Raw genomic sequence first — 21,963 nt, forward strand, 5'->3', positions numbered from 1 at the left:
GGGAAAACTGATGCGTATAGAGGAAAGTCTCCCCAGTGGATTGGGGCTCGTCCAAGAAGGAGGCGGTAAAATGGCGGGGAGGGAAGTAACTCACGGACGTACGCCACCTTGCTTTTGAACATCTGACTGGATCTCACTCACTTGGGAGGACAAACATTTTGGGACTGAAAAGTTGCCATGAGTAGGGGATTTAAAGAGAGAAAAATCCACCTATTTTACACAATAAAATCATTTGGGGATGTCTTTTCTGGTACAAACTACATATTAAAAGAGCTTCCATTGACCAGCAGTAGATTTGAACAAGGGTGGAAGATAATTTCACAGTCCCACACAATCAACAATTTAAGCATTAGGCAAACTTTTTTAGTTCAAATTTCTGCATGAGAACTTTTGAATTGGAAACATTTTTTCACTAGAAGAAAATCAGTCAGAAACATCACAAGTGCAACACTGCCCTCTAGTGGAAGGGAGATTGAGAAATGCCGATAGTAACCTTATCTATCTTTTCTTTACCTTGCTAATATGATGTAGAATAACTTTATTTTTCATCTTTGTGTTGAACAATGACTAATTTGACAAATTATCTTTCTTTTTAGGGTAAAGTGACAAATTGGAAGAAGTGGGCTTTGAACTGACAACCTATTGCATGGTAAGCAAGTGCCCTACCTTGTGAGCTAAGTTCCCAACCCAAAACCCTACCTTGCCTTAGTCTTTTCCTTTTTCAGGTTAAAGTGACAACTTAAAGAATGCAAGTCTTGAACCGACTACCTGTTGCACGGTAAGCCAAAACTCTCCCCATTGAGCTATGATGTGGCCACACTTTACTTTGTCATTATTGGAAAATATTAACTATACATTCTTGTTTTTATTTAAGGGGGAAATGATTCATACATGGGATTAAAATCACACTTGCCTACATGGCTACACTTTACTTTGTCATTTTTAGAAACCCTTGAGTATACCTGCCAAGACTCCAAAGCATTACGAACATAAATAGTTGTTTTTATTTAAGGAAAAGACTTGGTCATTTTATTTTTTGGATAGAAAATTCTTCATTCATATTCTATATTACGTGACACGTAAAAGTTCTTTGTGGTGTAGACGTTCATTTGCCTGACTGCCGTGCGGGAAAGTGCGTTTCGACTCCTTGGCCGTGGTGTCATTTGCCCTTAAATAATGACAAAGTAAAGTGTGGCCCATTCGTAGCGTAGAGGTTAACTCACCGGTTTACCGTCTGGGCAGCCTGGGTTCGAATCCCAGGTTGGGACACATTTTCACTTAGTTGATTGTGTGGACTTCTTGTCAAGAAACTCAAATGATTACTAAGGAAAGAGTAGTCACTTGGTTGGCGCAGAGGTTAGAACACTGGACTCCCGTCTGGGAGACCTGGGTTCGAGTCCCGGTGTCGACCTTTGGCTGATCACCGAACCAAGTGGTCTGGAAAATGGAATAAGAAGAAAAAAAAAGAAAAACTTTTTAATTTTTATGAAACACTTAGTCATACTTTTCAGCAAAAGGTTATATTCCGAACTGCCTTCGGCAGTTCGGAAGACACTTGAAGGGACCTGTATGTGCGAAAGGCGTTCTCGGGTCGGCCTTCGGCCGACCCTCGACCGCTTGCTTGGTCAGTGAACCGCCGACACCGGGAAGCGAACTCACGTTCTCTCGGTGCAAAGGCGAGTGTGCAACCCACTACACCAACTCGTGCCCCACTTATACATGGGTGTTGAAACGTTTTATCCTTGGAAATGGGGTGAAACACTTAGTCATTTTTTTGTTAAAATGCTTCATTCACCACTGAATACTTATACTTATACACTTAAACACTTAGACATTTTAACTTATTCTTTTAACTGAATAATATTGGGAAAATCTTTGCCTGCACTGGGATTTGAACCCAGGACCACAGAGGTGAAAGACTGATGACTTATCCACTGGGCCACCACCCGGTGAGAGAAAGTGGTAGTACTTATACTTTTACCACTTTCATTTACCTGAAACACTTAGTCATTTTTTCGACAAAATGCTTCATCCACAACTGAATACTTATAACACTTAAACACTTAGACATTAGAACTTATTCTTTGAACTGAATAATATTTGGAAAATCTTTGCAGGTACTTGGATTTGAACCCAGGACCAAAGAGGCAAAAGAGTGATGACTTAACCACTGGTCCACCACGTTGTGAGAGAAGGTAGTAATACTTATACAGATTTTATTCAAGGAAATGGGTGAAACACTTAGTCATTTTTTTGACGACAAAACTGTCCATCCAGAAATTACACACCTATACATGGTCGTTGAGTGCTTTTATTTAAGAAGAAATGACTTAGTCGTTTTTAATGGTTCATCCACCAGTTTGAACTCCGCCTTCCCACACAGCACCCAGATCAACGAACCTCTCTACACCATAAAGTGACCACACTTTACTTATTCATTATTGGTCTTGACTACACACAATTGTTTTTATTTCAGGGAAATATGTTTCCAGACCGGGATTTTGAACCACACTTGCCCACATGGCAGTCCGGTGAACGAACTTCTACACCATGAAGTGGCCACACTTTACCTTGGCATTTTTGGAAAACCTTGACAACACTTAGTTGTTTTACTTGAGGTAAAAATGATTTTCAACCAGGATTTAAACCACACTTCACCCTCTACACCATGAAGTAGCCACACTTTACTTACTCTTGCCTAATTGTTTTTACTTTTTCAGGTTAAAACAACGAACTTGGAGGATGCAAATCTTAAACTGACTACCGTTTTTTTGCATGGTAAGTGACGCACTCTCCCTATTTAGCTTAGTTTCCAACCCACCACCCTACTTTGCTTAAATCTTTTTCTTTTTCAGGGTAAATCGTGGTCAACTCCAGTCCTCGAGAGCCGCTATCTGGTCTTTTTACCCACTCCTCCCCCTCTAGCACACCTGAAATTAATCAACTCATCAGCAAGCTGTCCAGGATCTTACTAACGAGCTTGATGATTGGATTCAGGTACGTTGGGGAAGGGACACACATGGAAAACTCTATAGGTCTTTAATTGCCATCCCTGCCATAAACTTTAAAAAAAAGTAAGACACATATACAGAATTGATTTTCATATTCTTCAAAAACTTTTATTGAACAAGAACATTTCATTTCTCACGTCCTCGAGTACCCTAGTGGATGCCTTATATAGAATATATACATACAGTGAAGACAGGAATTAAATAATGCTCAATAACATTCAGAAGGATAAACCAACAATTTGAAGCCTAAGGTGACATTGATTAATCATAATTTCTCTCCCTCGTTTGTTTTACTTAGACGCAAACATTTGGCACGTGGACAGACCCCGCAGCGACCATTCGTGCCATCTGGTGACTGCAAGTGCGTGAGAACGCTTTCACAATCAAGAGGTGAGTCCCTTCAAAGTTTTTCGTGCTTTAAGCCAAGCTCAAATACTTTACTGACCTGAAAATAAAGGCAATATAGTCATTGTAATCACCATGATGGATATTTCTGAAGAAGAAAAAACGTTAACAGATGTGTTTGAGTTAAGAACGAAGGCGTTAAGTCGTATTTGAACGTAGCACGCTTGACATCGGTTTTAGGACCCCCTGCAAAGCGGGAGAAAAGGCCTCAGTTCGTACCTTCTGGACACAAAAAAAAAAAAAGAGCACACTCGGGGCGACAAAGGTTAAACGTGGTTGTCGCCACATAAGGCTTACATTCAGAAGACAGTCAGCTTGTACCACGTGTATTTTAAGACGGTGATCCAGTGTTTGTTTGTGTTTCACAGCAGTGCTTTGACCAGATAGAGCCGGTCGCCGTCCTCGCTGGTGAAGATGGGGGCTTTCTTGTAGTGCTCCACCAGCTCCTCCATCGAGGTGAAGCGCCGTTGGCCGATGCAGTAGACGCCGTCGCAGAGCTGCACTTTAAAGTGCTTGTTCTTGCCCGCCGCCTTCAGAGACACCGACAAGTCGCTGGGCTGAAATGGCAAGAAAACAAACAAGTGTGTTTACAAGGAAGGAAGAAAATGGATACCCACAAATATTGTTGTTACAGTCTGTTTGATTTTGGGTTTGGTCTTCTGCTTTCTAAATGTAAATGAAACAAGTTCAAATAAAGTCAAATCAATAGACACAAAAAGCCTTTCTATACTATGTCGTTTTTGCCAAAAATAAAGCCTTACTATACTATGTCGTTTTTACCAAAAATAAAGCCTTACTATACCATGTTGTTTTTGCCAAAAATAAAGCCTTACTATAATATGTCGTTTTTTGGCAAAAAATAAAGCCTTACTATACTATGTCGTTTTTGCCAAAAATAAAGCCTTACTATACTATGTCGTTTTTTTGCCAAAAATAAAGCCTTACTATACTATGTTGTTTTTTGGCGATAAAAAGCCTTACTATACTATGTCGTTTTTTTGCGAAAAAAAGCCTTACTATACTATGTCGTTTTTTTGCGAAAAAAAGCCTTACTATACTATGTCGTTTTTTGCGATAAAAAGCCTTACTATACTCTGTCGTTTTTACCAAAAATAAAGCCTTACTATACTATGTTGTTTTTGCCAAAAATAAAGCCTTGCTATACTATGTTGTTTTTACCAAAAATAAAGCCTTACTATACTATGTCGTTTTTTAAGAAAATATGCCTTACTATACTATGTCGTTTTTTTAAGAAAATAAGCCTTACTATACTATTTCGTTTTTAAAGAAAACAAGACTTACTATACTATGTCATTTTAAAAGAAAAAGCCTTACTATACTATGTCGTTTTTAAAAGGGAAAAGAAAGACTTACTATATATTATACCAAACGACAGTTTCGGGACTCACCGACGACTCGCTGTCCCGTACGAGGAAGTCGCCGTCGTGGCCTCTCTCGTTCAGGATGCGCTCGGCCTGGTGTCGGGTGACGTCGCCGTAGTACCACTCCCTCCCGGCGAATTTGCCCGAGCGCGCCGGGAAGACGTGGCGCCGGACCGGAGAGACGACGGCGGCAGAGGACGAAGAGGACGGCGGAGGCGGTGGCGCCGGCGGGCCGGGTCGCTCGTCCAAGACCGTCACGTAGTTCTTGGGGACCAAGCCCACGGCGCCTCTGGAGTTCCGACAGCGCCACCACTCGGGGTCGTTGTCGGGCTTCTCCAGCACCTCCATGACCTCGCCCTTGTCGAAGTTGAGCTCCTCTTCCGTGACCGAGTTGAAGGGGTAGAGGGTCTGCACCAGGTCCGACGCGCTCCCGTTGGCCAAGATGGCGCCCTGAGTGTGGTAAATGCGGGAGGCGTCGTCCTCCACGCCCCGGTCCGTCTCCTCCTGCACGTAATTGGACGGGAACCAGCCCACGCGGCCCGCCTGGCTACCTCGCCACCAGCCGTCGCTGCACTTTTCCATGACCGTCACGCGGGATCCTTTGGCCAGGGTCAGCTCGTCGTCCCTCTCGGCCGCGTAGGCGAACTTGACCACGGCGGGGACGTTGAGGTCGTTGATCCTCTCCGCCGCTCCTCCGCCCAGCCCGTTGGCGCCGCCGCCGCCGCCGTTGCTGGGGTATTCCGCCTCGGTGCTCGGCGTCGGCGAAGCATCTCGGGCGCTCGTTTTCCTCTTTGTTTTTCCCAAACCTGTACAAAAATATAAAAGAAAATGGTGGATAACGAGTATAATTAAAAGACCTGATTTACGCATAGTAAGAAATTTTATAGTATAGTAAGGCTTTATTTTTGGTAAAAAAAAACGACATAGTATAGTAAGGCATTTTTCTTAAAATAACGACATAATATAGTAAGGCATTATTTAATTTTTTGTAAACTTGAAAAACAATATAGTTGGATGGTTTATCCGTGATAATATTCTCATCACAATCTGATAACATTTAATTTCTACATTTTTAAATGCTATATTCTTACAAATACACAATACAGTCCCACAGAAGTATTTCAAAGATCCAATTGCCACTCATACCAAGAATTTGATACCAGGTCGGGAAAACTGGTGCGGAAAAAAGAGGTCACGCAATTAATAGCAACAGTGACTATTATAAAAAGGACACACACACACACACACACTCTTGGCCATTTGATATTATCTGGTGCGTTCCATTAGCCTCCGTCCGACCTCACCTCGCTCATCACCTCATCAAGAATATTGTCTCCGGCTTTTAAAAGCGGACGGAAAAATGAGGCCGTCGATAATGTTAAAATGCGGGGCGGTCGGCGCCATTTATTATTCGGCACCTCCGTTAGACCGGCGCTTTTCTCCCGCAGTCAATCTAGTGGGCGAAAAAATGTTTTTAAAAAATTAAATGTCAACGAGGACTGTTTGACTAGTGGACAGCGGAGCCGTTTGATAGCGAAGGCCCGTCAAAATGGTTTTGACACGAGTATGGTTGCTCGGAAATGATGGGTTGCCGTTTCTTCGTGACCGGACGTTTAGTCGCTGGTCAAATGTACTTAGATAATAAACAATACATAGATATTAAACAGTACATAGATATTAAAAACTACGTAGATATTAAAAACTACTTAGATATTAAAAACTACTTAGATATTAAAAACTACTTAGATATTAAACAGTACTTAGATATTAAACTCTCTCATGAATATCATTTTGAGAGCTGGTTTCAACAGTAAACTCTGTCACTATTTGACCGGCGATCAAACGTCCGGCGACCAAACGTCCGGCGACCAAACGTCCGGCGACCAAACGTCCGGCGACCAAACGTCCGGCGACCAAACGTCCGGCGACCAAACGTTTGGCGACCAAACGTCCGGCGACCAAACGTCCGGCGACCAAACGTCCGAGCACTCCGTTTCCTACACTAAAAAAATTCCTATTACCAAAAAAAAAAAAAAAAAAAATGCTGGCCATGATTTACCTAGCGTGTCCTTGATATTCTTGACCAAGGATCCCTTCTTCAAGCTGTTCTTGCGCTCCACGTAATTGGACGGCACGTAGCCCGTCTGGTTGGCGGCGTTGCGGACTCGCCACCACGTCCTGGAGTCGTCCAGCAGAAAGAGACGCTCGTTTTTCCGGATGTCAAGTTCCTGGTCCTGCTGGGCCGTGTAGTCCCACTTGGCTACAACAATCACCTCCTCTGTCATCTTTCATGGAGTCCCCCTGAACAAAAAAAAAAAAAGAAACAAAAATAGATATATTTCAAAATCAATTGTTGACATCATACTAAAATAGCCAGAAGATAGTATTTCAAAGACAATCACTTACATAACCTGGAAAAACTAGTTAGAACAATAATAAGGCCAATAGTACAATACAATACTATTGGCCAATAGCCAATAGTAGTTTGGCCCATTTTTTTAATACTTCAGTCCTAGTAGTACAGTGGCGTGGCTTCCACTTACGACTTTCAGCATGGATTTTTACACTGTTATGAACTTACAAAAACATTTTACTTAACAAAAAAAATAATTCTCCTATAAAAAAAACTATGTAGTGAAGCTGTGATATGCGAGGGATGACTGTAGACCCCGAGCTCATTTTTCCCTTCCATTTTCTCATCACGAAAAAGGCAGTCTAAGTTATATTTAGATCAAGCGCAAAGCCGGCAGCTGGAAACGCCATCGCCGGAGTAAATAAAAGGGAGCGCGATTATTCCAGCGCCTTTGAAGCGCCTGGATGGACGGACGGACGGACGGCGATTGGACTCTTATTGACTATTTGGAAAGGTTTGAGTTCCCCTCCAGTGATTCTTCATCATCAGATTGGGGCCGGATGGCCAAGCGCATGAATGGAAAATTGTGATGGAGAAGGCCAGAAACCGCAAGAGACAAAAGAGAGTGAGAAAGAGAGAAAGAGTGTGGAATGGCTAAAGGAGGAATGCAGCTGCACAAATGAGCTTACATAAAAGATCCAATTATGCATGGGAAGAGGGCCATTTGGGCGACGGGATAGTCTTCCGTCTCCAGGTACATTGCCTCACGTCTACAAACTGATCTGTTCATACAGGGGTGGGCAAACTTTTGAGAGGGGGCCATAGTGACTTAAAAAATGTGACAGATGTGCCGGGTCAGAACAGAAGATACGATACATATAAAAAAAAGTGCATTCGTTAACAGAACATATGAAACATAAACAGAAAAACTGAAGTATTAACATACTCATCACTCATCATTTAAGTCAAAAGTAATTTTTTTCTACTAATGACATTGTCAGGTTTCGGTCAAAGCCATGGGGCGGGAATTTGACTTAAAAATTTGAAAGCAGGGTGTCATGGAGAAGCCCAACTTGAATTTAGTGCGAGTCGGGAGGGAGGTGTAGCGGCTTGTAAGCCACGGCACGGCCTTTGTCCTCCGCCCCGGGGCTAGCGCTACCGAATTTGCGGCGAGCTTCGATTTCCATTCTCGACGGCTGTGATTCATCCCGGCGCGGGGAATTTGTGTCAGAGGATTGCAACATCCATCCCATTAGACATGTTCAATGCGGAATTTAATGAGCGCTTACATGCCGTGTACAGTGCATATGCTCAAACTCACAAGTGGAAAGAGGAAGCCACTCCCCCACTTGCTACTAGGACTCTGCCCTGAAGAAAAAATATACAGCCAGGTCTGGTCTTCATGAACCGCGATAATCGAGGGATTACTGTATATGAGCGACAGACTGCCAACATAGCCTTTGCCTAACCTTCCTTCCTTCCCAACTCCTTAAAACGAGGCAGGAAAATACGGGGGTCCTTACTCAGCAGAGAAAATGGACCTAAAAGAGGATTATAAATTTAGAAAAAGGGATGTTTAGAAAGAAATAGGTCTGGCAGAGCTTTCTATGTATGCCATTCAGGTCCAACACAAGAAGCATTCAAAGCAAAAGGGGGGGACCCCCCACCCCATCCTCCTTCTCCTCTTCATCCTCTTCCTCATCCTTTCAATTCACCCCAAAAGGGACGGTGCTTCACTGGTAAGAAAAGAACATTTGGAGTGCCCTCATCAACGTATGAACGCGAGCCAGCAGTCCGCTTGAAACCCACTGCCATTAAAAGACGTGGAATGGGGGCTCTCGAAACAGTCCATCAACTTAACGAGCCTTCGATCCCGTGCCATAAAACCTGGCTACAAAAGGGACCTGCCTTGAGGCGGAGTCAGGGCCTTTAGGGGAGGGGCCAGTCGGGGAACCTATTGGACAATTTGGATTTTGAAATGTTATTCCCAGAGAGTCATAATTCAAATACAGGCACATTTTTAAAGTACAAGACATCTCAAAGTAAACACTTATTGCAAAATCACTACTTTGGCTTATGGGTTTTAGCGTGGATTTTCACATTTTTATAAACTGTAAAATAACTTTTAAAACATATACATAAAATATATATTTCCTATATACTTACTATAGTATGTCGTTTTTTGAGGAAAAGAAGCTTTACTGTACTATGTATTTTTTTAAGAAGAAAAGCCTTACTAAACTGTTTTTTTAAAAGCCTTACTATACTATGTCGTTTTTTTTTAAAAGAAAAAAAGCCTTTGGGGGTGTTTTTAACTTTTAACTCACTTTTTGGATTTTCTGCTGGCCTTCTTTGCATAAGAAGAATGGTTTGAAAATAGGATTAGTTCATTGGAAAAACCTCCGGCATTTCTACACAAAAATTAAAAAAATAAAAGGGCCGGCTTTGGAGATAAAAAGCGAGTCAGCAAGGTGGCCCAAGGACATGCACAATTCTTTTACCATGCACATTTCTTACTATAATTCCCAAGTTAGGTCATTAAAAGTCAATAAAAAACATCACTCTACAAGTAGAAGCACTATTCCATCCAATGAATCCATTATTAGAGAACAATAATCCTCAACTTGGCAGAAAATAATATCAAGATTAGTCCAAATATCTTCATTTAATCAGTCATTATCGCCATTTCAATAAAAAACAAGTCCTAAGAACTCTATTTTCAAAGCCTCCCCTACACATCTATTAGCAAATGATTACTTTTTAATCAGGATAGTTGAACATTTTGGAAGCAGTCTCCATGGCAACCCTCATTGAGTGTTCCAGTTTTGGCCGACCAGGCGCAACAATCCGACTTTAATATTAACAACAGTTGTGCTTAACACCAAAAACAAAAGGCAACTGGTTTGTTTTCTTTCAAAAAGAGCAACTTCAGTTCAATTTTCACTGTGCAGTCTACTTGTTGTTCACCGTGGGTACACACAAAAACAACTTTCTCCCTCTCAAGGGCCGTTTGTTTCCCAGGAGGCATCATCTCCGGCAAAATCCGCCGCCAGCTACGATCGTTAGCTTTGAGCTACACTCGAAATAAACGTAGCTATTTTTAGTCGTTTGGGTTTACGTGCTAGTGAACAATAAAAGGTGCGAAGAGAAAAGGGAAAGAAGGAAAGGAAGAAAGCTGAAAGTGAGATTGCTTCCCCAAAAGTCCAAAAAAGAAAACCTTAAAAGGCTCATTTAATTCCTCTATTAGTGGCATGGCAATTTTTCAATGAAATATTGGAGAGGAAAGAATGGCTTTCTTTGCTGTTCTCAGCACTCTTCGTGAAAAATCTGCCAAGAAAAAGTGCTTGTTGTGTTAGAACAGTTATTTAGCGACAGATACGCTTGACAGGATTTGCGCTAAAATCTGATGAGTGGATCCCAGAGAGGCCTCCAAAGGAAATGCATCTATTGGCCAAGTGAGTCCTTTAAAACAGAAAACAGTTTAATCAATTTCAAAATTGCAAAAATTCATGTTTATGTATAGATGTATAAAAAGGTAAGCGTTTCAAGCAATTCCTTAGAAAATAATAAATTTTTTTGAATGACTCAAGTGTTCAAAACTGACCAAACATAGTTAAAAACACTACATTAAGATAACTTTAACATTATAGCAGCAGATCGAGAGACACTAAATACCAAAAAAACAAATGGCTGAATTATGTGACTGCTTCAGAAATGGTCTTGATGACGAGATGGAATTTGCAAATGTGGTAGAGACAGACCAAAACCAAAAACCACTGATGGCTTGCTTGAATAATACTTTCCACCATTTGAAAGCAAAACAATGTGGAAGAGCGTTTATTGCTTAACAAAAAATAAATACAGTAATCCTTCAAATATCTCGCTAATGTTGACCAAACATGGCTGCAATCATTAAAAAATTGCGATTTAGGGTCACTCCTGTTATTACTTTTTTTCTTCAGTGCCAAATCCTAGTAGCAAGAAACCATTTTTCTTAATCGCAAAAAGGAATTTGCAATAATCAAGGGAAGACTGTACTAGAGAATTCTTAGAAATCTAGTCTCATTTTGTTAATAATTGTTGATTAAAAAGCGCACCACCACCTAAATGTGTTATTTCCAGACTAACGCTGAGGTTAAGTGAATTTAGACGTCCATAAATAATCTTAATCCCGGGAAAAAGGGCCGATGGAGACAGTACGTCGACAGTATACATATTGTACTAGTATAAATTTTCACTCAAATTGTAGCTTCAGCTGCTGAGTGGGTGATGTAACACACAGGCCAGTCTGGAAGTGTGCTCATCACTTGCCGTTAAATTCTCAGCACCATGCCAGGAAAGTGTGTGTGTGTGTGTGTGTGTGTGAGAGGATGCCAGACCAAATAGTGTTTGTGTGTGTGGCATCCAGCATTCTCCAGAGAGCCCCGTGGCATTCGGAGTGATCCATCTCATAAATAAAGCACTACTTCCTTCAACTGCAGTCGTGTCTGCGTGCATGCGGGAAGGGGGGGGGGGTGCTTGGATCAAGGCAAAAAGGGAGATGGCCAATGGATGAGGAAGTCATACATACGCAAGTTCAGTCATTGGCGTTCCTGAGGACGAAAGCAAACGTTGCACTTCAAACGGCTGTTGACGTCATGTCATTATTTGATCATTTTGGCAGGCAATTTGTTTTTTCAAGTTGAAACCATGGTAAATGTCGACTGAGTATGTTTTTCTTCAGTGGGGGAAATATTTACGGTCTTACATGAGAAATATTTACTGTCGTACTAAGCTTGCCGCATTGAATTTGCTATGTTTTAGACTCTGAAAAATGTTTGTGTCAGTCTAGTATTTAGCTCAATGTACTTCTGCCACTATTTTTCTTGTCAGGGCGTTATTAAAAATATTATACAATTAGTTTTGTGGTTTTTGTTTTTACTTACGAGGTTATGACGATACTGATTCAATGTCCAGATTTAAAATATGATGCAACCAATCTAACCGGTAAATGACAAATCATGTTTTTAGATCAAAATACCTCGTCAAGAAATGCTCTGTTGAGTGCAGTCTTCCCTCAATTTTCACAACTTCACTAAATCAATTCTTCATGATGATTTTTTTTCTGCTGTTAATTTTTTCAAACTCATAAAAATGTGAAAATCCACGCTGAAACTCAGAAGCAGAAGCCACTCTTGCTACCAGGACTCAGCCCTAAAGGGAAACAAAAGGGTAGTTATAAAAAGCAAAAAATAACCAGTAAAGGATAATTCACCTTCCGTTAAAGCTAATAAATACTTTGTTTACAATATTACACAAAATACCCAAAAGTACTAAAAGCATACGTGACCATTTCTGGCACCCCAAAATTAGCGAAAGCTTTCCGTATACTATTCGACACACATTGGAGACATTTAGGAATAAAAAGGCTATTAACTGGTGTCTCCATATTCATGCTATTGAACGGCGTGGGTGATGGGTGGACCAAGATCAATGGATTTTAGCTTGGGCGCCCCCCTCCCTCCCCAGACCCCTTTGACACCTAGCTAAAAGGGACGAGCCTCCAACAGATGCCATTTGGAGTGGTTATCCAAGCGGTCAGGCCTTTCGCTGGAATTGCGCTAGGAGACTGTTAATGAGGGCGGACCCCAGAGGGAGGCGTGTTAACACGGGGCGCAAAACTCCACGGGGAAGCCCCTAGTGCCATCCCCATCATTTTGGGGTCTAGACGAATGAACGCTTGGCCCACTGACGGAGCGCTAAAACTGCCAAAAGCCAGAGCGGGCAGTTAATCAAAGGAATTAGAGCATGAGGAGATAGAGACAAAACATGTTTGCAGTACTCTCCACTCTGCCAATATTCAAGAAAATGCAATGAAAAATCATAAAATACAGCAATCCACAACAAGAATATGCAGACAACTTCCATAAAAATCATGCAAAGTAGAACACACGAAATAAATAAATCCCTGCCGACACTTTCCCAAGAAATATTCTGTTTACAAATACGACTTTAGGATAAGCAACTCTTGCCTTTACTCTACAAATTTTCTCGAAATATAATAAATGGTACAAAAATAATAAGCTGTTAGTTAGACTGCTGACTATAGAGTTGAAAGTATAGCTGGGCGATTAAAAAATAAAGATAATTATCGTGAAATATTTTTGTCAAGGATTATATAAAAGACTTGATTTAAAAAAAATAGATGAGTTTAAGATGTAATTGCACCACTCGACCACCAGAGTAGGAAGGGCGCTGTAGCGAAGTGAACGCTAGTTCCAGACCAAAGCCTAGGAGAAGAAGAGGATGATAAGAAAGTGTGTTTTTTAGCATGTTAGCAATAGAGGTTATCACGAAGCATGAACGCTAAAGGACAATAACATGGCCAAAATGAGCGATTATCATGTGTTTCATTGATTAGATTAATTTCATATTACACAACAACTTTGGTTTGAAAGCAAATTTATAAAAATAAAGACAACTGCCAAAATGTCTGCAAGTTTTACTCTTTACTTTTCATAATGTAAGGAGGGATTTGTCTTATCTTAATTGCACAACACAACAAAAACACTTTAAAATCAACATATTTCAAATTCTCTTATAAATTAAACTAATGTAGTTACTTTCATATTTGAATAAGGGGGAAAGTCATTCATTTACTTAGTCACAGAAGTTGGAAGTTTCAAATTTGAATCAAAATATTTTGAAATGTGGAAAAAATCGTGATAATTATCGATAGACGTATAACTTTTTTCATCGTGTTAATTTTTGTCATATCACCCAGCTCTGCATCCGTTGCGGAACCTCAAATTAGGAACTCAACTTTGCTGAGGAAGCTAATGACAGACAGGGATGTCGTCGCTAGCCTACGACAAACACTTGATGGACAAAGAGCGATTCTGGGGACAAAGAGCTGCCGATTCAAAACTAGAAAAATAAGACAGATGCTCTCTCTTTCCTTACCAACGGCGAGCGAAAAGTGAGCGCCATTGTTTTAGCGGCGCATGCAACCAGTTTAATGGCTGCCCACTGCCCAGATTACATCTGATTACAATAACAATGGGATGACCTTTATCTGGTCACACGGTCGTGCTAGTCGCCAGAGTGCCCATCTGTGCTAGCTAGTTCTTCATTAAACTCTCTGTTTGTGACCAGAAAGGAGCCCAAATCTTACTGGCGAACAAAGATTGGCGGTAAAACGTGCAGGGCAGCCTGTCAATCAGCCTTTAGAAATGTCCAGATTATCCTCAGGCCTTTTGAAACTACTTGAAAAAGCAAAAACAATCAACTAGAAAACACTCAAAAAAATGCAGTCGTCGACGACCAGTCAGCAACAAGTTGATGTTAAAAAAATTGCGACCATTTATTTTTCTGCCAATAAAAATATAATTAATCCCTAATATAAAACATCATATTTTTCCCCTAATTAAAGCATAAACAATGGCACAGTTGAATTAAAAATAATAAAAATTTCACTGTAGCTTTTCTGTGATTTCAGCCCAAATCACCTCCAATTTCATGGTTTTAATAGAGTAAAATGTTACTTTGAACGGAAAATCCTAATAAAAATGACAAAACAGCCTCAGAGACCAGTCAAGTTAGGCCACGCCTGGTTGTGTATGGGCACACCTTGCTAGACTCACTTCCTCAGTACTTTCTGCCAATGACTCTATTGAGTAGAAAATCAAGCTTGAATAATAATGTGTCCGCCATATAACCATAAATTACACAACATAAATACAACGGTATTGCGTCTTTACAAATGGGAGCCATTTTGGCACAGTAACAGTATGATTCTAAAGAATTACCTTGCCCGGATGTGACTTTTTAAATGACTTATTTATGTTTTTACTGTGAAAAACGTACTTTGTGGAGTAGCACCACCAATTTAATTTTATACGACGTTGTGTATAATGACAATAAAGACTTTGGATCCAGGTCCACCTCTTATACAGAATAGATTAAATCAGTACACAAAGAGTAAGAGTTTGAATGAAGTATGTGGAAAGTATCGTAAAAACATTCCTTTCGCTCTCGGTCCGCTCACCTTGCACATACCTGACATTTCAAGTGAACATTGTACCACGACACCGACTGCTTTTCCGGAAGGGTGTGCCTGCAGAAAAAAAGTGGTCCTTCCAAAAAGAGTACCTGTGCAAAAACTTACCTTTCCATAGTTATAAAACCAAAACTAAATCAATCAATTTGGAGTATTCCCAAATCTCTACACAGTTCATTGAGCAAGCGAACAAAACAGGTTGTAGTAGCCATGAAGAACCTCTGAAAACAATGACAAGCCATTAATTTTGTGGATTATATTACAAAACTCTCCAAACTTTCTAATGAGGTTGACAATACGTATTATTTTCCAATGGATTACACAGCAGGAAAATGGACGTATGAGAACAGCTGTGCGCGACCACGCGCAAACATTTGCTGGACTCTAAAACAACCTAAATAAATGATTTGTTTTTACGTGCTGCTACCGCTTATAAATTCAATGTCAATTCGGGGTTTAGGTTGTCTTTTTTTGGGAGCAAAACGGGCCGAAATTGGGCGAAAATGCCCGAAGAAGCGTCGTGTCGTCGGACAAAGACTCGGCGTCCGAGCGTCTAAAGTGACCAGAAGCAGCAGCCATTTCGTCAGAACTTTTACTACTGTTTGTCATTTTCAACAACACTCGAAAACTTTAGCCTTGGGGAGTAAAAAGTTGTTAAATTAGTGAAAAAATGGATTCGAAGCTTACCTTAGTGTTGGCACCGGGGAGAAACGGCGACACACTCCACCAGACTGCACCACCGGCTGGAAACTCGAACGTAATTGAGCCCGACAAAAGCCCGTCAAAGTACACTGGACGGCGTCTTTAACTATTTTTTCTTTTATGAATTAAATATTACGGACTGTAATGTGGGGAAAATAAGAATAATGTTACTATTTTTCTGTCGAAGACGTGCTCACAACCAGCGAGCAACCTAGCACACTGCATTCACATTGAACAAGCTAGGAAGGAATGGTCGTTTCATTTCCGATTTGTATTTTCACAACAAAAGCAGTGGCAAGCTTTCTCAAGCACGGTGTTGCGACTCTTACGTTTAAGGGGTTTAGTTTCCGGTTTGAAATGGCTTGCTCTTGGGTGTTGATGACGTCAGGCAAAGATGGGAGAAAGAGCGACACTTTGTGGAAGATGATGTCGCCCTCTGGCCAAAATCTAAAAAAAGTGAAGCTGATTTGAAATAATGTAACATGTACAACTTCCGAAAAGCTATTTAATGTTTCTTTATATTATTTAAAGTGATATTATTGAAGGTGCAAGGGAATTAAACATATTTCACTTGAATTTCTCTGCACAAAAATGGCCAATAACTCCAATTTTCATGAGTAAACTCTGGCAAATAAGTCCATGGTTGGATGGGCGCTTAAGATAGACCTACCAAATTTCATCCTAATCTGCGCAGGAATAGAAATACTAATAGTGTACACACCAAAAACAACAACAACAACCCGTGATTATCTTACAATACATCCCGTCACAAGAGGGCAGAGTATCTCTGAAAAGCTAAAAGCTCCATAGTTTGCATCGTCATTCATCGGAATTGTCCCATGACTGACATTGTGGGCGGGGTCTTTTACTGTCCAATCTTTTCACATTAACGCTCATTGGACAGTCATGACAGGCTCAACTAATTGGAAAGCTATGAGAGCTCCAATAAGTGAAAGCACGGGCATCGAACGTTGCATGTGGCGATGACATCATCATTTTTCTTTCATTAAACTTTAAAAGGACTACAAATGAATGCCTTTGCACATCCTCACTTTTAATGGATGACTTCTTCCATCTCCCCTTTTTATTTGATGCCTTGCCACATCCTCACTTTCATTTGAGAAGGATATATCAATCAAGTCATCACTCCTTAGGCCAAGGATTTCCCTCCCCCAGAACCACAACCACCCACCCACCCCTGAACTTTCCGCAGATGGAGTTAAATGAGCGGCTGCTGATTGAGCCACGGCTACAATTACCAGGCCCTATTTTGACCGCCTTTCCAGCCCACCGGACTCAAAGTGATGATGTCGAACGTCGGCTAGCGAGACGTCCAAACAGTCCGTTGGCATGCAGTTTCGTGAGAGGATTAAAACTTCCAAGGAACACCATCAAAGATTGAATCCCTCAACGGATTTATTCCTCTTTGCAGTACACTGATTTTCATTTTTTTTTGACAAGACCTTTTGACTAAATTGACCAATAATATGGCATAATGCAACGTGGGTGGAAGCAATTATAAGAGCTTGGCCTTTCATCGGTTAAAAGGTCAATTGGAGAAAAATGACTCCATAATTGGCATTGCGTGGTGGGAAATTGTAGCTAATCTATATCGCCGATCTGACGTTGGAGATTCACATCTTGCTTGTGATACGTCGTTCCAAGTACTTGACTTAACTGAATTGCACTCAGAATGGAATGGTCGGGTGGCTAGTCACAAATATACCCTAGCCCCCCACCCTAGTCGTCTATGGGGTTCTCTATGAGGCCTTTATTTGCAACAACAACAACAATAAAAACCTTCAACAAGACGAAGAAGCTCCATTCACAAATGCAACTGATAACTAAATATTTGTCTGGTTATATAGCAACAGAAAGAAAGTCATCCGATTCTTTACAACGGCATCTACGGAAACGTAAACGGAGTCGGTCGCCATATTTAGACTTTGAAACTAAGGCGGCAATGTTATGTTTGCTTAGCCACAATCTCATATACCAAGGGTGTCAGACTCGGATTGGTTCGTTTTTTTTATAAACAGATTAAAAGAACCGGATTAAAAGCCCTGAATATTCAGTTTTTATATAGATCTAAAACAATGTTTATTTTAGCTCTTTTATATATATTTTTAGATTTTACAAAATGATTTTTGAACTAAAAACAGAAAAAAATGGATTAAAAATGACAATTATTGATTTAAAAGGGGCACATTTAATATACAACTATACTCTTCATTTAAATTTGATCCTAAAACAGAAAGTCGGCACTCATCATTTACTTTTTCGGGCCGGACAAAATGATCCGGCGGGCCAGATTTGGCCCCCGGGCCGCCACTTTTACACCTGTGGCTTAGCCACTGTCTCATATACCCTCAACGACGTATATACTTCTATCTCAAATGTCTAAGAAAACAGCCCAGTACTCCAAGTTAGATAACATCTACTGTAATCATAGCATTTTTTTCTTTTTGCTAGCAAAGCCCGTCAGTATTCCCATAAAGGTAGAGAACGGAAGGGTTTGAGTTCCAGGCCCTCAAAGCCTGGCAACAGGCAGCCATAGTGGCAGCTGTTATTGCCACGCAACTGGCAGAGTTAGTCGGATAAACATCCCTAGCCAGTAACAGAGGGCTCCAGTTGCTGCCAAGACAAGTGTCTTTCTCTCCGTCCGTCACTGAATTTAGAAAAGATTAACAGAACATCAACAGAAACTTTCAACACAGTTCGCCATTGCTCTTTTTTTCTGGCCAGCGACATCGGATTTGAGCCTACGTGTACGCAAACGCGGTTCAAGTTGATGAAATAGGCTAAAATATGGATGTCAACAATTGTCAAGCTACATTTGTGGGACGTTTGGCTAATCGTAGGCTAGCTAGAAGAAATTCTGTGTCCTCAATAACTCCTTTTGACTACTTTTTCATTCATTCATTTTCTGAACGGGGGGTGCTGGAGTATATCCTGGCTCACTGGTGAAAGGTTGACAGAACAAATAGAACAAAGAGCAGAGATTTTCTAAATAAAGGGGCAGCCCAGCTCCAAACATCCCACTAATCTTTTGGGGGATTTAACTGGCTGGAAACACAACACCGCCTTGAATATGTGCAGATTTTCCAAGTCATTTATAGACCCTCATCATCACCACCACCACAGAGGGACGGAGCAAAGACCCAAGACCAAAGACTAGGGGAAAGTGGCCATGCTCACCCACGTGAGGCGGTGGCTCGTTACGCTAACGAGAAAAAAGTGTTCGGGTCATGGGTGATCTTTGGATTTCTGGAATTGCGTGGGAAAAATGCTCAAAATTCAAACGACAACTGAAAAAATGCCACCAAAAGATCAATGTGGGTTTATTTTTTAAACTTGGGAAGTTCAGCAGTGAAATAAAAGCCATCAGACCAATCTATAAATCAATAAAACTTTAAAAACTAGGTCAAAATATTTTAAAAAGCGATGAAAAATTGAGAAAACTGATTTTAAACAATGTAAGAAATTAAATGGTGCATCTTATAGTCCATAAAATACGGTAAATTCAAAGTTGACATTTAAAAAAATGTATTATTTGTTTACTTAATGTATTTTTCTCTAATATTTAGTTACTACACACATTTATTTGAGGACCGAAAGTTGGGTGCCCATTATTAGTTTCAAGGAATTCTAGTTCAAGTTTTTTTTTTACTGTATTTTAACTCGTAATATCGTATTTTTCCTCGATTTGAAGTAATTATTTTGTTTTTGTTGTCTATGTACTTATCAGCGTTGATCTCAGTCGTATGACATTCACAAGGGAATTGGGCCCGAATTATTAGGAGCGTAATTAAATAAAATAATAATACCAATTTGCTTCCATTCAGTTGCTTTTTATTGATTTTTAACTGTCAAAATGCAGGCAAAACAAGGGCAAAAAACATTTTATCTTCCATCCATATCAACCTAAACGTCATTCCTGCATCTAATTAAGCCTAATTAGCCAACACCTGGCGGGTGCAAACCATAGAACGTTGATCAAGTGTTTAGCGAGTCGGGCTCGCAGTTCTGGGGTCGTGGGTTCGATCCCCGGTCGAAGCTCTCGTCTTCTCCTGGGCTTTTCTTTAAATGACATTTTGGGATTTAAGTAGCTGTCGTCTTTTCTAAGACGCCGATATTTCATCTGGACGACGTGAGGGAATTCCGAGGCAAAGTGATCTCCGACAAACTGGTGATTGAGTGCCCCCCGAAACGGCCACAACGGGGTCCGGGGGTCCGTCTTCCCCTGACCTTTGGCGTTGAAGTTGGCAGGACAAGGACGGACGAGCCAATAGCGAGACAGCTGCACTTTTATCCCCGGGACTGACTGCACAGCTGAGCTGGACACTAAAGAGGTGGCGGGGTCAGAGGTCACCGTGGGCCAGCTGCTCAAAAGTAATGGGACACCTTACCGGGGGAAGAAAATAGCTCAAGCCTGCTTTGCAAAATAAAACTCTACACTCACATTTTTTCTTCTGTTTCTTACATTATGAAAATAAAAAATAAATAAATCAGCCTAAAATCCAAAATATGGCAATTTTGGGGTCATCTAAAGCAAGATATCATGTTGTGAACAGGATAAACTTTGTTTTTATAAATGTTTTGTCACTTCTTTCATCTCCAATTTATGTATAACTTGATTCTCATCAGATTATGACTACCGTATTAAAACAAATATGACATTTATATACATTTTCTGACAAATAACGAGGAGATAAACAGAAAAATGGCCGCCCATTTCAATAAAACTTATCGTTGAACCTTCTGCCAATGTTCGCGTGTTCGAATCCCCAAAAGTGCATGGCTGGGTCATACGATAGAACATATTTCCCAAACGTGACACTTATTACGGCAAAGTTTGTAGCTAGTTTGGATCCTCAGCGAATCTCGTGATGAGTCACAGAACAAAGGCATACAGTATGCATGAAAATATTCCCCATTGCGTCCTAATCCAATCTCTTAAATCGGCGCTCTGTTTTCTATTCAAGCGCGTGTCATCCGCCGCCAATTAGTCCAATGGAGTCAAAGGACACAGCTTCCTGTTTGCCAGAGCAGCCAACCAAAATACGGACATTTTTTCATACTCGCCGTCACCTGCCTTTTTGATTTTCATGAACTTTAAAGGTCGTATATTTTAAGTCAAATTGACAATATTTGACTTGAAGTTCAGTAGGGATCCGTATGACAAAATTTCCAGGCATGCATCGTTGGGCAAGTGTTTAATGGGTCCGGCTCGCAGTTCAGGGGTCGTGGGTTTGATCCCATATGGAGTTTATATGACCTCCAGGTGCTTTTTTTTCTTGCCACATCCCCAAAAACATGCATGCTAAGCTATCTGATCGCTCTAAATTGGCACTAATTATGATTGGTTGTCCTTTTTCTCATCGTGCTCTGCCATTGGCTGGTTTAATTTGGGTAAAATTTGAATTTTTAAGGACAAATTTTTGCTTTTAATCATCAAAAAAGAGAAAAAGTTTTTTTTAAAAGTACGACATTGAGCAGTCACTACGGAGAAATACCTCCCTCCAACACTTTAAGCTGTAAAGACCCCCCTTTTCTTTCCCCCCACCCGAACTAATCTCGGCGCGGACCTCCACAAATAGAGCGCTCGGAGCTTAACCAATCGGTGCTGACGTGGAGAGAATCCAGGGACCGTCGCGTCCGGGAAAACCTGAGCGAGAGAGTAAACGGAGGCGAGAACCGACTCCGCTCCGGGAAAGAAAATAGCGCTATAATTTGGCGCCACGTGGGGGCCTGTCAACACCGGGCCTGGATACAATATCTTAGGAACTTGGGTACTTTCCAACTGTAAGCGTCTTCCCCACTGCAGGGGGTCCGCCATCATCTCATGGGGGGGACACCCGACACATTAAGTGGCGTCCGTTCACGTTCAACAATGTCAAGTGACGCTGTTTATTTCCCACATTGGGAAAAAAACGTAAACGGCACCGGCTCTCAAAGAGGCGGAGTGACCGTAAAAGGCGACGTGGTCGAGAGTCGCCACAGCGAACGGAGGGTTGTCGTTGAGAAGCGCCGCTTTATTTATAGCGCTTGGAAAAGAAAAAAAAAGGGCGA

The 21,963-nt window shown here is 41.0% G+C and overlaps 1 protein-coding gene and 1 long non-coding RNA gene across 4 annotated transcripts; one reads left to right on the forward strand and one right to left on the reverse strand.

Moving 5' to 3' along the window:
- Window positions 1-607: 607 nt before the first annotated feature.
- Window positions 608-3,401, forward strand: LOC144204491 (uncharacterized). The gene is made up of 7 exons (XR_013327902.1): window positions 608-649; window positions 726-778; window positions 2,118-2,195; window positions 2,477-2,618; window positions 2,721-2,778; window positions 2,856-2,997; window positions 3,310-3,401. It is a non-coding gene; the product is annotated as an uncharacterized LOC144204491 (long non-coding RNA).
- On the reverse strand, window positions 3,094-16,163 carry nck2a (NCK adaptor protein 2a). 3 transcript variants are annotated; one of them, XM_077728512.1, is made up of 5 exons: window positions 15,877-16,163; window positions 15,189-15,246; window positions 6,858-7,099; window positions 4,826-5,604; window positions 3,094-3,973 (listed from the first exon to the last, which is right to left on the reverse strand). In XM_077728512.1, exons 3-5 carry the CDS (start codon window positions 7,081-7,083, stop codon window positions 3,779-3,781), a joined length of 1,200 nt encoding a protein of 399 aa, XP_077584638.1. In that variant the 5' UTR covers window positions 7,084-7,099; window positions 15,189-15,246; window positions 15,877-16,163; the 3' UTR covers window positions 3,094-3,778. The 3 variants fall into 3 exon arrangements, with proteins under 3 accessions (XP_077584638.1, XP_077584637.1, XP_077584636.1); XM_077728511.1 differs by having other exon boundaries at window positions 15,178-15,246; XM_077728510.1 differs by lacking the exon at window positions 15,189-15,246 and having other exon boundaries at window positions 15,877-16,156.
- Window positions 16,164-21,963: the final 5,800 nt, after the last annotated feature.

Source organism: Stigmatopora nigra, chromosome 11, assembly GCF_051989575.1.
Source record: "Stigmatopora nigra isolate UIUO_SnigA chromosome 11, RoL_Snig_1.1, whole genome shotgun sequence".
In the NCBI taxonomy this organism is placed as follows: Eukaryota; Metazoa; Chordata; class Actinopteri; order Syngnathiformes; family Syngnathidae; genus Stigmatopora; species Stigmatopora nigra.

What these genes read in the sequence shown, in the direction of transcription:
- nck2a (XM_077728512.1), bottom strand. Translation starts at nt 7,083, where the DNA reads ATGACAGAGGAGGTGATTGTTGTAGCCAAGTGGGACTACACGGCCCAG. An exon ending in GAATATCAAGGACACGCTAG is followed by an intron (nt 5,605 to 6,857) that starts GTAAATCATGGC and finishes ATTTTTGTACAG; the next exon opens with GTTTGGGAAAAACAAAGAGG. An exon ending in TACGGGACAGCGAGTCGTCG is followed by an intron (nt 3,974 to 4,825) that starts GTGAGTCCCGAA and finishes TTGCCATTTCAG; the next exon opens with CCCAGCGACTTGTCGGTGTC.